Raw genomic sequence first — 14198 nt, 5'->3', positions numbered from 1 at the left:
TTATAGATGCTTTTGACATCATGATTAACGTTGGCGACAATTGTGTTCTTAGCAACCGTGTAATGGAAGAGGTAATACAAATGTCAAATGAAATAAAAGGTAAATAATCTTCATAACTAAGACAATGAGACGATTCTGATGACTTATTTGTTCATAAAAATATTATACACGTCTAACATACATTTGTATGTGAACTTCACTTAAATAATCATAGGCGCAGATAAGACCTGTATTGAAACTTACTCTTTAGCAATTAAAGTATTGTTTTATAATGACATAAATCCGTACACTTTGTATTGTAGAAAGAGGTGATTCATTTCATTTGTTTGACTGGGGTAAAAGTAAACGACAAAAGAAGCTGCAGCAATGGGGTAAGAAGAAAGAGTTTTACCTATTCAAAATATAGGTTATGCTATAAATATCATGTATTTGAAATCACTTGCTATAGTTCATATGAGTCGCGTTCTGAGAAAACTGGGCATAATGCATGTGCGTAAAGCGTCGTCCCAGATTAGCCTGTGCAGCCCGCACAGGCTAATCTGGGACGACACTTTCCGCTTTTATGACATTTTCGTTAAAATGAAGTCTCTTCTTAGCAAAAATCCAATTTAGTCGGAAAGTATCGTCTGATTAGCCTGTGCGAACTGCACAGGCTAATATGGGACGACACTTTACGCACATGCATTATGCCTAGTTTTCCCAGAAAACGACTCATATAGACGTAGTTGATGCATCATTATACATTGCAAATATACAACTTTTTTAAACTGCTTGATTAACGACATAGGGTGTAGACCTGTTCACGCATAACCCGTTTTATTTGTTTATTGGTCTGTTTCAGTCATTTCAAGAAGATTTCCTATAAATTGTTATTGTAGTTTTCTATAATGCTGTATGTATACAACTATATCGAACATAAAAAACATGTGTGGATTTTTTTTCTTTCCACTCGTCATGGTCACCCATTTGAGCAAGTAACGTGTGCACATGCGTACATGCCTTATACAACTTCGTTTCAGATTAGCAAATTTCAGTTTTAGTTATGATATTTGTGAGGAAAGAGCAATACTGAACATATACCATGCCCTTAAATAGCCATTATATGAATCTTCTGACGATTTAAAAACCTGACAATTATAAAGCGTTGCAACGGGAAACGATTGAATAATTTAGGAGAGTTCGGTTGTTGTTATAATTTGTGAATCTACGCGGATTTCTTATATAACGTATACAATACTTTTATCATGTTATGAGCACGTATGGCCGAGTGGTCTACGTGGTAGGCTTTTACTCCAGGACTCCAGCAGGGGTCAGTGGTTCGAGCCCTGGTTAGGGTTATTTTTTTCTTTTCTTTTTTTAATTTTAATCTTGATTTTTTACTGGAGCTTTTTAGAGCAAATGTTTACATTTATCAATATAAAGCATTTAATGACAAACTTAAAAACATGTCAAACTTTGTGAAAAGGCCCCTTTAATGGTGTTCCTATGTGCAAATAGAAACCATTGCTCGTCTGGCGCGCACTATCGAGGAGCAGACAAAATATCTGCACGATATGTCGCAGGACAACCGGGAGCATGCGCAGGCCCTGGCAACGGCTCGCGTGGAAATAAACCACCTGTCCGAACGACGCCGAGAACTAGAAGGTACTCACAATACAATTCATTGAAAAATGTTTTAAGATAATGTTCTTTGAATAAATCGAAACATTGATCTACAGGAAGGGAACATAATCATATTATAATAATTATTGTTACGGAACGAAAGATGCCATACAAGTTTGGGTCTTTGAGCCACAATAATAAATACTACAAGTGCGGATTATGAGCAAGGCAGAAACGGTGTTCCACCCTCAAGCAAAATGTGACTTTTTTCAATTACTTGAAGTCGATTTGCAGTTATAAGTTAACGTATGTAGCAATTGACTTCCGCTTAATTGCTTTGCAAGTATTTGTTTTGTTATAAACGCAATAACAAATGACAAAAACATATTGTCTTTTCCAAAAGCGAGAGAAAATTACTTATGACACATAAACAGGCTCCTTTAGGGTATATCGTGCAGACGTTCACGCAACTCAAACTCTTGTATCCGCCAGTCACATACGATGTCCAAAGGAACCAGAATTTTGGATAATCGAACTTGCATTGAAGAAGCTAAGCTATCTGCCAAGCTAGTATAATGTCATCATTTATAGTATACGCACGTTCTGTAAAACAAATCATTTCAAGTTGGCGTGAGTTCCTCTATAATAAACTATTAATTATTTACCTAATGATTAATAATAATACGTGTAAACTAAGTGATATCATGTGCTGTGGATTAAATAAAGATTTTACTTTTACATTTGATAACCAAACAATACAAGTACATAATATATATAGTTGTAAAATCTGTCTCAATGCACATGAAGAGTCTCGTCCAGGAAAAGCAATTTGCACAATTCAAATGCGTTACATCGCATTCTATCCACATGTACACGCCTCATGAATCGGTTGCAAAACATGTCACCGGTGTTTGACGTTTACCAGCAGCTCTATCCAAGACGCACGGCGAGTTTGCGGACACTCGGGAGCGGCTCGAGGGGCTGGAGAGGCGGCTGCTTGAGGCGAACATGTCCCTGGTCAACATGAAGACGACCCAAGAGACACTGACCAGCACGCTTGTTGAGAAGGAGGAGATGATCAAGGGCTTGCAGGCGGACGTTGTGGGCTTGACAGGTGAGCGTTAGGATTATGACTTGATCTTTTCATTAACATGTTCGATAGATCTTTGCAATATATCTAGAGTAATTTTAACGCTATGATACGTTATTATTACTGCTATATTGTTATTTTGACGATGAGCTGTATCTGCTTTAGTCGTAAATATGTCCTGTTCTGTATGGTACTGATATTAAAAAAAACATAGAGACATAACAACTTTTATCTCGCTAATGGATATGGCCAAATATTAGTTTATATAAAATGGCTTATCACAGCACATTGTTACAAAATCCAAGAAATTTAGGTTCAGTCCCAGAACAAATTATGTTTTGCAAGCGGTCAAACGATCAGTTGGTCGTCAGTTTACTTGGACGTGCACACACGGGAATAAGCCATGGTTCATATTGCCGTTCGATATATTATATTCTAACGGGCTTAAATTAGATGTCCCCAGTGTTATTTGCTTTATTTTCTTGGTGTTTATTTGTAAGCGTTTAGCAAAATGATGTTTTTGATTGACTTCGAGTTTATTGTTGATAAATCCAATACATGTATCATGCACCATTTCCTGACACATGAATGTATTCGAAAAAAACTTCTTTTATTCTAGAGAAAATGGTTGAGTTAAAGAATGCAAAGGCGGCAGCAGACAAAGAAGCCAATGATGCGAGCACGAGTCTGGCGTTTAAAGACAACGAGATTGAAGAATTGCAGGGGAAAATACAGGCATTGCACAAGGAATCAGCGCAGTTTTCAGGTCTTAGATGTTTTACTTTTGAGATTTCTTGTCTTGCTTTGAAAACCTTAAAAGTATATCACTGTTCAATTATTGTTTTTTTTTTTTTGTAATGAGCACTCACTGGCGCTTTAGCTGAAACAAATGTACATTTTACGGAAAAAACATAAGTACATAACTTATCGCGAACAATTGCGTGTAACTGTTTTACATTGCATGCTCATTTTACACAAACAAAAGCATATTCTTTAAAGCCAAAAATTATAATTAGATGGAAAAAAGTGTGCATGAAAGACTTGTCGCCAAAGATACTTGTTTACAAATTCACCTATTATAACGCTTTCCCACTCAGAAGCAAAGTGAAAATGGCTATGAGCAAACAGCATAAAACTAGAACAGCCTGCGAGTTACTCTCAGTCTGTTTAGGTTTTATGCTGTTTGCTGCTCATAAGTATCTTAGGGTTGGAAATAAAGCATTTAAAAATTGAATCTAGTAAGAGGTCTTTAATTAAATTTAACTTTCAAAAGCACAGCAAATGTGTCAAAATACCGGTACGTATCTATGTGGTAAAGGGATAAAACGTGCAATAAAATGTGTTTAGCAACAACACAAAACTTAAATTTTTGGAAATATTAATATTTATAATAGCAAGAAAAACGTAAATCAAATTTGTTTCCGCTTGGATTTGAATCAATACCTCTCGGGCTGCTACTGCTTAGTACACATTTTAAGTGATATTATGGGCATCTAACAGTTTATATGTGTCTATCGCACCCGTTGTTTATTTTTGGTGTTTTCACTTTATATACACTTATATTTGTTAATGCAGCATCAACTTACTAAAAAAAATATCCCGGAAAGAGAAAAATAATGCATTTGGATATCAACCGTACTTTCGTTTTGACAACTGACGACAGAAATAATTCGATATACGATGTGTTTTTAGTGCAGATTCGTTCATACGACATAGAGACACTATTTTGTTTTACGGATCATTTGGCTTAGAGGACTGGGTGAGTCACGTAAGATATATAATATAATATATATTTTTATATACAACTGGTAGCAAGATGAGATGCAGATAATTGGTCAATAACCACATTCAACTAACTGTTTTGACCTGTTAATGCTTTCCATCTCAATTCAACAGTGAAAAATGCCCATAATATCACTTTAAATGCTATGATAGCAACACATGTAAAGCATCACAAACGATTGGTAATTTTATTTATTTCCGTTGATTAATATCTATCATCAACCTATATTTTGTACATTTTTCCTTCATAAATTTTGTTATTGAGCTTGCATATACCTAATGCATGTCTGAATATAACAGAACAGAACAAAATAGTTTATTTGGTCTTAAGGATGTACAGCTTATCGCCATTAACATATTGTATACCTACTGTAATCGCATGCTGTTTGTGTACATATATTTACAAACACATCATTTCGGAGAATGAAAAATGTGCAAACACAAGACATATACACGTTTTCGTGAGACATGGACGAGGTAAATGGCGAATACCTAGTGTCCACATAATGTCAAAGTTTGTTTCATAATTGCAAAAATTATTCCATTATTCTGTACCTTATTTGTTGCAGGGGGAATCTATTATTATTTTAAGTTACATATACAACATATTTTTTTTCTCGTTGAAAAAATAAATATTGCATCTACTGCGGTACAGTTTGGTTTAAAACCGAATTGCGCATCCGTAAGAATGTTATTTGTTTTTACCTTGTGTTTAAGACGTTCATTTAATTTACTTTTAATTCGTTTTGCAAGACAACTTATTAAAATGTTTCCCGATAGTTATTTGGATGTAATATTTCGCCACGTTAATGTATGGGTATGATACATCCTTGTGTCCAGCTGCGCAGAAAGCGTTTTTTATCAAGTATGTAATTAAATACATTTTTTGAAAAATTTAAAACGGCTTTGCAATTACATAAATTGTTTCCGTAAAGTTTTCATTTATAATATTGTTGTACATGCCTTAACTGTCTGTCAACCGTTTTGTTGCCTTGATTACCGGGTATTTCTTCGGTCGATAAAGGATTTTCTAGTTCGGAGTACGACGGTTCTGCGTTTTGCCTATAATCTAATTCAAATATATACAATTTACTTTAAGACAATTGCATTTTGAAAAAACCTGAAAAAGTCCCGAACGTGCACAACACACGATTCGGAGAAACTTTTTTAATTTTTTACCAAGATTAATCGTTAATTTCTATTAAACAACCTAACAATTACATTTATTAAAGTGTGATAATTTATAAAATGCACTTGATTTACAGATACACTAACGGACGAGCGTTCCAGGCGCTGTGATATGGACATACAACTGGTCGCTATGCAGCATCTGGTTCGAGAGATGCGCGCGCAGGCACATAAAGCCCAGCAACAATTGGAGATCGAAATAGAGTGTCTGAAATTCAACGTTTTGTCTCTGACAAGTACATAAGTCACTATATTTGAGGCTCGCTTTGTGAAAAGGGGGTTTAATGCATGTGCGTAAAGTGTCGTCCCTGATTAATATGTGCAGTCCGCACAGGCTTATCAGGGATAACACTTTCCGCCTTAACTGGATTTTCGTCAAGAAGGGTCATCCTTCAAACGAAAAAATACAATAAAGGCGGACAGTGTCATCCCTGATCAGCCAGTGCGGACTGTGCATGCTTATCTGAGACAACACTTTACGCACATGCATTAACCACCATTTTAGAGGGCGAGGCTCATTTCTTTTATTCATTTTCATGTTATACTAGTAGTGTGAAAATGTAAAGCTGGTCGTTTCCTCTGCACTGTTTAAGCTGTCGTGGTCTTGTCAAAATCATAGTACCCTCTACAATGTTGGAAATATTTAGTGTTTTTCTTCACAGGAACAGTAAAAAAGAAGATACGCGAGATTGATCAGTTGAACAGGGATAAGCTATTAATAGTGGTAAGCAATTGCGAATGTTGTTTAAAATGAAACATTTCGTCTAAAACTGCTTTCAAGTCATATTAAGTGTTAGTTTTGATTAAGTTGAAGTCTACAACAAATCAACAAGTTGAATAACAAATATTTTGATTATATTCATCCATGTATTAATTTTTTTTTTGTAAACCTATTAACCAAACTGACAATGCTCCATAGATTCTTTGACCAGTCGCCAAATACGCGATTGCTCCGCCCACTAAGTTGTGCTTTCATAAAACGCTTCATCAATTACTCCAACAGTCTTTGTTTGTCGGACCATGTGGCCGCAATAAACGAAATCTGATTGATTATAACGTGAGTTTGATTGACAGCTGGAGAGTTGTCAATTATGTTTTACTGTATTGTTTTCAGTCTTACTATACAAAACGTTTCGGAAAAGTAAACAACGTGGACCCACAAGACGAGCAAGGTTTGGAAACTGGAAACACTTTATTATTTGTAAAGTTCAGTGAAACATCTTCATATTATTCTGTATAATTATAATTATTAACGTTATTTTTTTTTGAGGGCGGTGGGGCATGAGCATCAGTATAAATACTAAAATTTTACATAAAAAAATCTTACACGCAGGTAATTTCCTGTTAGCATTGTATTAAACGCTGTCTTTTTTAGACGTGATGTCAAACGAAGAGAAGGATCGGCTGGTCATCAAGGTACAGAAAAGAATAAGTGTACTTTTATTTCCTTTCAGATGCATGCTTTAAACATTACGATAGCAAATTTATTTCAGTTTCAGAACACAGTTTTGTGCCGGCTTTTATCGTACCATAGTTATAATATACATAGGGACACATTTTCGACGAAATAGCTTTAGATAGTGTCTTTTATTATGCCCCCCCCCCAATTTTTTTTTTAGGGGGGAGCATATAGTCGCCGCTTCGTCTGTCCGTCAGTGCACAATTTTTCTCCGGGCTATTTCTCAGCAACTAATTGCCGGAATTCAATGAAACTTTATGGAAAGATTCACTACCAAGAGGAGATGTGCATATTATCAGCGGGTTCTGGTCGGATGATTTTTCACAAGGTTATGGCCCTTTGAAATTTTCCATTAACTGTACATATAGTGCAATTCTTGTCCGGGCTATTTCTCAGCAACTAATGACCGGAATTCAATGAAACTTTATGGAAAGCTTCACTACCAAGAGGAGATGTGCATATTATCAGCGGGATCTGGTCGGATGATTTTTCACAGAGTTATGGCCCTTTGGAATTTTCTATAAAAAACACTCTTGTCCCCCCCAACTACTGTGTCCTCAAGACGTTTCCTTTGATCTGAATATATAGTGCAATATTGTTACAAAAAAAACACTTTGGGGAGCATCAACCGTCTCCGACGGTTTCTTGTTCAATCAGTTGTATAAACACTACTTGTTTTTTGCACTTGTATTGATTTATATCAGGGACCTAAATTTGTTTGTATAGATCCCTGTTTATATTGAAATGCTTAATGCTTACGTTTTTCTGAACTAAAAAAAAATAAGTTGTAACTTTAATTTGTACAAAGAATCTTAAAAATAAATGATTAAGGTTTCGAATTATTGTTCTAAATCCGAACATCAATCTAACTTTTTTCTTACAGCGAAAAATCGTTTGTAACCTCACTTTGTAGTTATTGGTCTTCACAAAGACCGAGGTGCTCATATATTGATATACATACAATATTCAACTGAAACCATTGCTACCCCTGAAACCCGTGCCTTCCCGCAGGTGTTACGTCTGGAGAGCGCCCTCTACCGACGCCGTCTGCTGATAGACCAGCTCGTAATTCTCCTGCAAACGTTCGACCCAAACTTCGAGCTTGACACGAACCCCTATTACCGGTGTTACCTGACTGACGATGAGATGCTTGTGCCTCAACTTCAGTACGGTATGCATTGATGACGATGAATAGCATTAGCCTCTGCTGTTCTACCATTTTGTACAAAAGGCGTTGCTAGTTTTACAAACTTGACAAGTGTGAAACTTATCTTTTATTTGTTAGACAGCGTAAAGACCCGTACACAACTATTGTGCGAACTGTACAAAGGGCATTAGCCATGCAATTATGGAAGCGAGATCTAGAGTTCAATTGAACACAAGTTCCTATCAATGAGAGGTTCAACATTTCAAATCTGGACCCTACGATAACTCAACAAGTATAAAAGCTATTTTGGTGAACCTAACTATGCGCTAAGCAGGCCATATTGAGATATGCACGTCATATCAGTTTTGTGTCCGATTGTGTTTGTTTTGGTTACAATAATTGAAATTTACAATAATTGAAAGCAAAAACTGGATTCTGCAATAAGTAAAAAGTGCTTAACAAAGGATGATCATGGTCTTACTACAATAATAACAATAACCTGGAAGAGAGAGGCTGCTGTCTGTGACAAGATATTTTTCAAGATTACAATATAAAAACAAAATGTCAATACCAATTTGTTGTACGAAATATATTCAATTTATTTTGAAATGCAAAATTCACAATATTAAAATCTATTTAATGAACAAGTACAGCAAAAATTCAAAAGTAATCAGACAGTTCATACTGTAATTAATTTATCAATAATTACAAGATTGACAATGACATGATGCTTGATTACACAATATTATCGGCTATGTATGTCGAAATTTTGATGTTGACTATATCAAGGTGGGTGTGACATTAAAAATATACATACACAATAAAACATAATAATAAAAAAAGAAATAATAACTGAATGCTTTATTAATGATCTTTATCAATGATTTGTATCTTAAACAATATTCATGTACAATAAAAATACTCTGATTTCTGCCTGATTACTTTACAAAAATGGAACAAATAACCTGTGCCATAGTTCCCAATAATCAATAGAAAATGTATAATGAGGAATCTACCATGAGCCTTGTTCTGAGAAAACTGGGCTTAATGCGTGTGCGTAAAGTGTCCACACAGGCTAATCAGGGACGACACTTTCCGCCTAAACAAAATTTTCTGTAAGAAGGGACTTCCTTTAAACGAAAAATACCATAAAAGCGGAAAGTGTCGTCCCTGATTAGCCTGTGCGGACTGCACAGGCTAATCTGGGACGACACTTTACGCACATACATTAAGCCCAGTTATCTCAGAACAAGACACACCATATATACCTTATTTCAGAGGACATGGTGGACATATACACCCGGCGCAATGCCAATGATGACAGGTTTGACCCTGAAGACTCAGATAGTGACACCGTTGTCATGACAACCTCGAGTGATACACGGAACAACATGATCCAAGAATCAGAAGGAACAAACACCAAAATTCTTTATTTAAGGAGAAATCTGTAAACTGCTGGTTTTAACAAAATATCATTGAAGCTTTATTTCCAAATAAATTAATTTTTTAAACAACCATCTCCATTATTTGCAATCCTTTACATGCTAAGAGGCTAAGTTAGTTTAATAAAACAAAACATAGCTCTAATAGAAAAACACCTCCCTAACTTAATACTTTGAAACAAAAACAGGTCAGATAATGTTAAGCATTAATGGCAGTCAGTCTGCCATAGAGACACTTAATTGCTTGCAAAATTGATCATAGTCCCCTATGTCATGCATATGTTTAGTCCAACTACACATTCCTTGAGCCTCACTTTGACAGGGTATCATTTGTTCCCATGGCAACCTCAGTCAGTGACAGACATCTCCAGGCTCTGTTTCAGATTGGACTTTGTGAACTTCTTATTCCCGTCTGCAAAAAACAATAACATAAAATACAGAGTATGCCTTGAAGTGCTTTTGATAGGCCCCCCGAGATATGCATGCCTTTCCTCATGGATTTTATGATCTTTTTAATAAAATGTATTGATGAAGATGAAGCATATATTAATAGTGAAGACATGACTTGTGTTTATCATTGACCACTGTGACTGATGCCAGCAACATGGTTATTGCATGCAACACATTGGGTTGATATGATGATCATTTGTGTTTCATTATTTTGAAACCGGTCATACACAAAAAAGTATGGGCTGGATATAAACATATACTTTCAATATATACAAACAAATAATATGAAACAAAAGTATATAGAATATTAAAATACTTCAAGTGCCCATAGAAACCTTGATCTTGAAGCTAATGTAATGGTTTTTCATGCAACGTGTTGTTCTGCACGAATTTATTTCAGATCCCTCCGTGCATGACAAAGTTATTACCCATCATTTACTTCAAAGCTACAAGCTGGAAACAATATCACACAAAACAAGCAAACAAACACACGCTGACTAGGGTACGACTATATGCCACCCTTCCATTATTATGGCATAACACACAAGTCCCATTAGAGCTTACGTTCATCCCGGAAGTGGTCAGCAGTGCGTTTCCTGATGTCGTCAACGTCCTCCTCCATGTCGGCCCACTCTAACACCAGTCTTCTACCGTACAAGTGAGTGCTCTGACACAGCGCTTCAAACGCTCGCTGAAGTAACAATAGAAATAGATTGAAGACAGAACTGATAATAGCTTTTTTATTAAAAAAATTACTAAAACAAATGATTATATGGGCCACAGCATACACACCTTGGCGTCCTGTTTAGTTAGGAAGTCCACAAAGCCAAAGCCTCTGTGTGACCCTGTTCCTCCCATCTTCTTTGGTAGCCGCACTGTCTTGATCTCTCCAAACACTCTGCAAAACCAGGAACATTCTACCCATGTCATGACATACCATGCCGATCCATTCGTACAGAGATTTGCAGGTAAATTGATCAGGATACAGATTGATTCAGATAAAACTTGTCATGTCATTCTTCTTCTTACATTACTCTCATTCAACATTTTTACCATTTGTAAATGTATCATGATATGTATCAATGAACATTGTAAATAAACAGAGTTTTGTCTCAGAAGTGACAAATACCCCCACATGCCGCATTGACACAGAATATTTTGCATGCTGTCTTTACATAAAACAGCGCACACCATGCTCAATGTTTAAAACGCACTAAGTGACCCTGTGACCTAGTTTTTGACCCGGCATGGCCCATGTTAGAACATTACCTACAAATCATCTTGATACAACTTCTGACCAAGTGTGGTGAAGCTTGGATGAAAACTACTTGAATTAGAGAGCGGACACCATGCTGAATGTTTAAAACGCACTAAGTGACCCCGTGACCTAGTTTTTCACCCGGCATGACCCATATTCGAACTTGACCTGAACACATCATCTAAATACAACATCTGACCAAGTTTTGTGATGATTGGATGAAAACAACTTGAATTAGAGAGCGAACACTTAATACAGACCGACCGACAGACAAGTTCCTATATACCCCCCCCCACCCCCTAAACTTTGTATTTGGGGGTTTAGTTAGGATCCTTCATATAAATAAGAAAAGTTTTTCAAACTTTGTCAATAAGTATAAAATTGAAGTTATTATGGTATATTACTACCAAACAATCATTAAACATTGTAAGTATATATAATTAAAAATATAACTTGTATAATCATTTCTATAGTAATTTCTTACAACTAAATGTATTAGGTTCAAAACCTTTTGTTTTTCAAACAAAACCTGTTCCATAATACCAAATATAAAATTATATCTAAAACTTACTTGAATAATTCCATGATTTCGTGTTTCTTTGCCTCAAAGGGAATATTACGGACCAGTAATTTGGTGGTCCTCTGTTTCTTCTTCTTCTGCTTTTTCTTCCCCGGCAGGTTTGTCTGAGAGCTAATCAGACAATTATCAAATACATACCAGTATGCATAATATATTATCGTGACAATTGTATCACATCTCATTGGGAACATAAATGCAATGCACAATAATGCTCTGAAGTACAATACAACAAATCACTTTCATAATAAGTTTTAACCTAATGACCTTAGAAGTAATATGTGCAGCTGCAAGGACGCGACAAATTGTGTCTTGTTCTGAGAAAACTGGGCTTAGATTGTCTAAGCCTTGCTAATGAACATTATATGTTGTGTTCTTTTTTGAGTTGTATGTGTCTTGTTCTGAGAAAACTGGGCAAAATGCATGTGCGTAAAGTGTCGTCCCAGATTAGTCTGTGCAGTCCGCACAGGCTTATCAGGAACGACAGTTTCCTCTTTTATGGAGTTTTAGTTTCAATGAAGTCCCTACTTACAGAAAATCTTGTTTAGGCCGAAAGTGTCGTCCCTGATTAGCCTGTGCGGACTGCACAGGCTAATCTTGGACGACACTTTACGCACATGCATTTTGCCCAGTTTTCTCAGAACAAGACACATACAACTCAAAAAAGAACACAACATATAATGTTCATTAGCAATGCTTAGACAATCTAAATCACAAGCCTTGGCAAATAGGTCGAGTGAGTGACATTGCCTTGACAAGTAGGTTGAGTGAGTTGACATTGCCTTGGCAAGTAGGTTGAGTGAGTGACATTGCCTTGGCAAGTAGGTTGAGTGAGTTGACATTGCCTTGACAAGTAGGTCGAGTGAGTGACATTGCCTTGACAAGTAGGTTGAGTGAGTTGACATTGCCTTGGCAAGTAGGTTGAGTGAGTTGACATTGCCTTGGCAAGTAGGTTGAGTGAGTGACATTGCCTTGACAAGTAGGTTGAGTGAGTTGACATTGCCTTGGCAAGTAGGTTGAGTGAGTTGACATTGCCTTGGCAAGTAGATCGAGTGAGTGACATTGCCTTGGCAAGTAGGTTGAGTGAGTTGACATTGCCTTGGCAAGTAGGTTGAGTGAGTTGACATTGCCTTGGCAAGTAGATCGAGTGAGTGACATTGCCTTGGCAAGTAGGTTGAGTGAGTTGACATTGCCTTGGCAAGTAGGTCGAGTGAGTTGACATTGCCTTGGCAAGTAGGTCTAGTGAGTGACGCTGCCTTGGCAAGAAGGTTTAGTGAGTTGACATTGCCTTGGCAAGTAGGTCAAGTGAGTTGACATTGCCTTGGCAAGTAGGTCAAGTGTTTGACTGCCTTGGCAAGTAGGTCGAGTGAGTTAACATTGCCTTGGCAAATAAGTTGAGTGAGTTGACATTCAGTCTCCAGTAGGCTATTTTGAATTGTATCCGGATAAAAGACACACACTACTACTTTTTTAAATGAAGCTTGAGAAGTTTGATATTAAATAAACACCTATTCGAGACAGAATTAAAAAGACAAGAATTGCTTGACCTTGAAAACATACCAACAAATTTGCTCTATAAAATGCCCCCTGTCATTGAAGCCTTGTTTGTGTTGTCATAAACCCCCCTCTCACCTAGCTGTGGTCCTGTTGGATATCTTCAGCTCCAGCAGGTACCCCTGGAGGCTGGTACCCTGCATGACCTTGAGAGCCTCCCCTGCACCCTCCAGGCTACGGAACTCCACAAACCCATACCCCATAGACAGGTATGAACCTGGCAACTTCAGGTCCTTCTTCTTGGCGAAATTCGCCGACTTGAAGCTTTTACATTCAGTAACATGCTAGAAGAAGTTTTAAAAACATTGGTTTCACTGAATTTTTCTTTTAGTTTAAAGTAATATTTAAATTTTATTATAACTCTTAAAAAAACTGTTTTCAGTCAGTGGCATTTTTTTTAAACAAACATCTGGGCTGTTTCTGCCAGTACAATATATTTAAATTAATACATGAAATGAATACAAAATTTGGGTTATAAAGGAATTAAAACAAGAGATATTATTGTCAGAAACATAATGCCCCCTACTGCGCTGCTTTTATTTTTTTATCATTTGGCAGGTACAGATAAGTATCTCCCTTAAAAGCTTATTACTTGCCTTGGATTTGTTATTTTGACCTTTAACCTTGAACAAGAGCTGTCAGAGGGCAG

General features: G+C 36.5%; 2 protein-coding genes across 2 annotated transcripts; one reads left to right on the top strand and one right to left on the bottom strand.

The window, feature by feature from the left end:
* LOC127837031 (uncharacterized) lies at positions 1-9782 on the top strand. The gene is made up of 11 exons (XM_052363778.1): positions 1-99; positions 303-371; positions 1498-1644; positions 2528-2716; positions 3312-3458; positions 5740-5898; positions 6325-6386; positions 6777-6834; positions 7038-7078; positions 8133-8292; positions 9547-9782. The coding sequence occupies exons 1-11, from the start codon at positions 21-23 to the stop codon at positions 9717-9719; spliced, it is 1284 nt and encodes a 427-aa protein (XP_052219738.1). The 5' UTR covers positions 1-20; the 3' UTR covers positions 9720-9782.
* Positions 9783-9860: 78 nt separating this feature from the next.
* On the bottom strand, positions 9861-13805 carry LOC127837032 (probable RNA-binding protein 19). The gene is made up of 5 exons (XM_052363788.1): positions 13628-13805; positions 11990-12109; positions 10953-11058; positions 10725-10851; positions 9861-10122 (listed from the first exon to the last, which is right to left on the bottom strand). Exons 1-5 carry the CDS (start codon positions 13750-13752, stop codon positions 10058-10060), a joined length of 543 nt encoding a protein of 180 aa, XP_052219748.1. The 5' UTR covers positions 13753-13805; the 3' UTR covers positions 9861-10057.
* Between the last annotated feature and the right edge of the window lie 393 nt (positions 13806-14198).

This window comes from Dreissena polymorpha, chromosome 1 (assembly GCF_020536995.1).
Source record: "Dreissena polymorpha isolate Duluth1 chromosome 1, UMN_Dpol_1.0, whole genome shotgun sequence".
NCBI classification, from domain to species: Eukaryota; Metazoa; Mollusca; class Bivalvia; order Myida; family Dreissenidae; genus Dreissena; species Dreissena polymorpha.
Note: the sequence above shows the minus strand (reverse complement) of the source record. Positions and strands in the feature narration are given on the sequence as shown.

Excerpts from the sequence above, each read along its gene's own strand:
- LOC127837031 (XM_052363778.1), top strand. The coding sequence starts at position 21 with ATGATTAACGTTGGCGACAATTGTGTTCTTAGCAACCGTGTAATGGAA. Across the intron at positions 3,459-5,739 it reads GGAATCAGCGCAGTTTTCAG|ATACACTAACGGACGAGCGT; the intron begins GTCTTAGATGTT and ends CTTGATTTACAG. Across the intron at positions 5,899-6,324 it reads CAACGTTTTGTCTCTGACAA|GAACAGTAAAAAAGAAGATA; the intron begins GTACATAAGTCA and ends TTTTCTTCACAG.
- LOC127837032 (XM_052363788.1), bottom strand. The coding sequence starts at position 13,752 with ATGGGGTATGGGTTTGTGGAGTTCCGTAGCCTGGAGGGTGCAGGGGAG. Across the intron at positions 10,852-10,952 it reads TAACTAAACAGGACGCCAAG|CGAGCGTTTGAAGCGCTGTG; the intron begins GTGTGTATGCTG and ends TTGTTACTTCAG. Across the intron at positions 10,123-10,724 it reads TGACCACTTCCGGGATGAAC|ACGGGAATAAGAAGTTCACA; the intron begins GTAAGCTCTAAT and ends TGTTTTTTGCAG.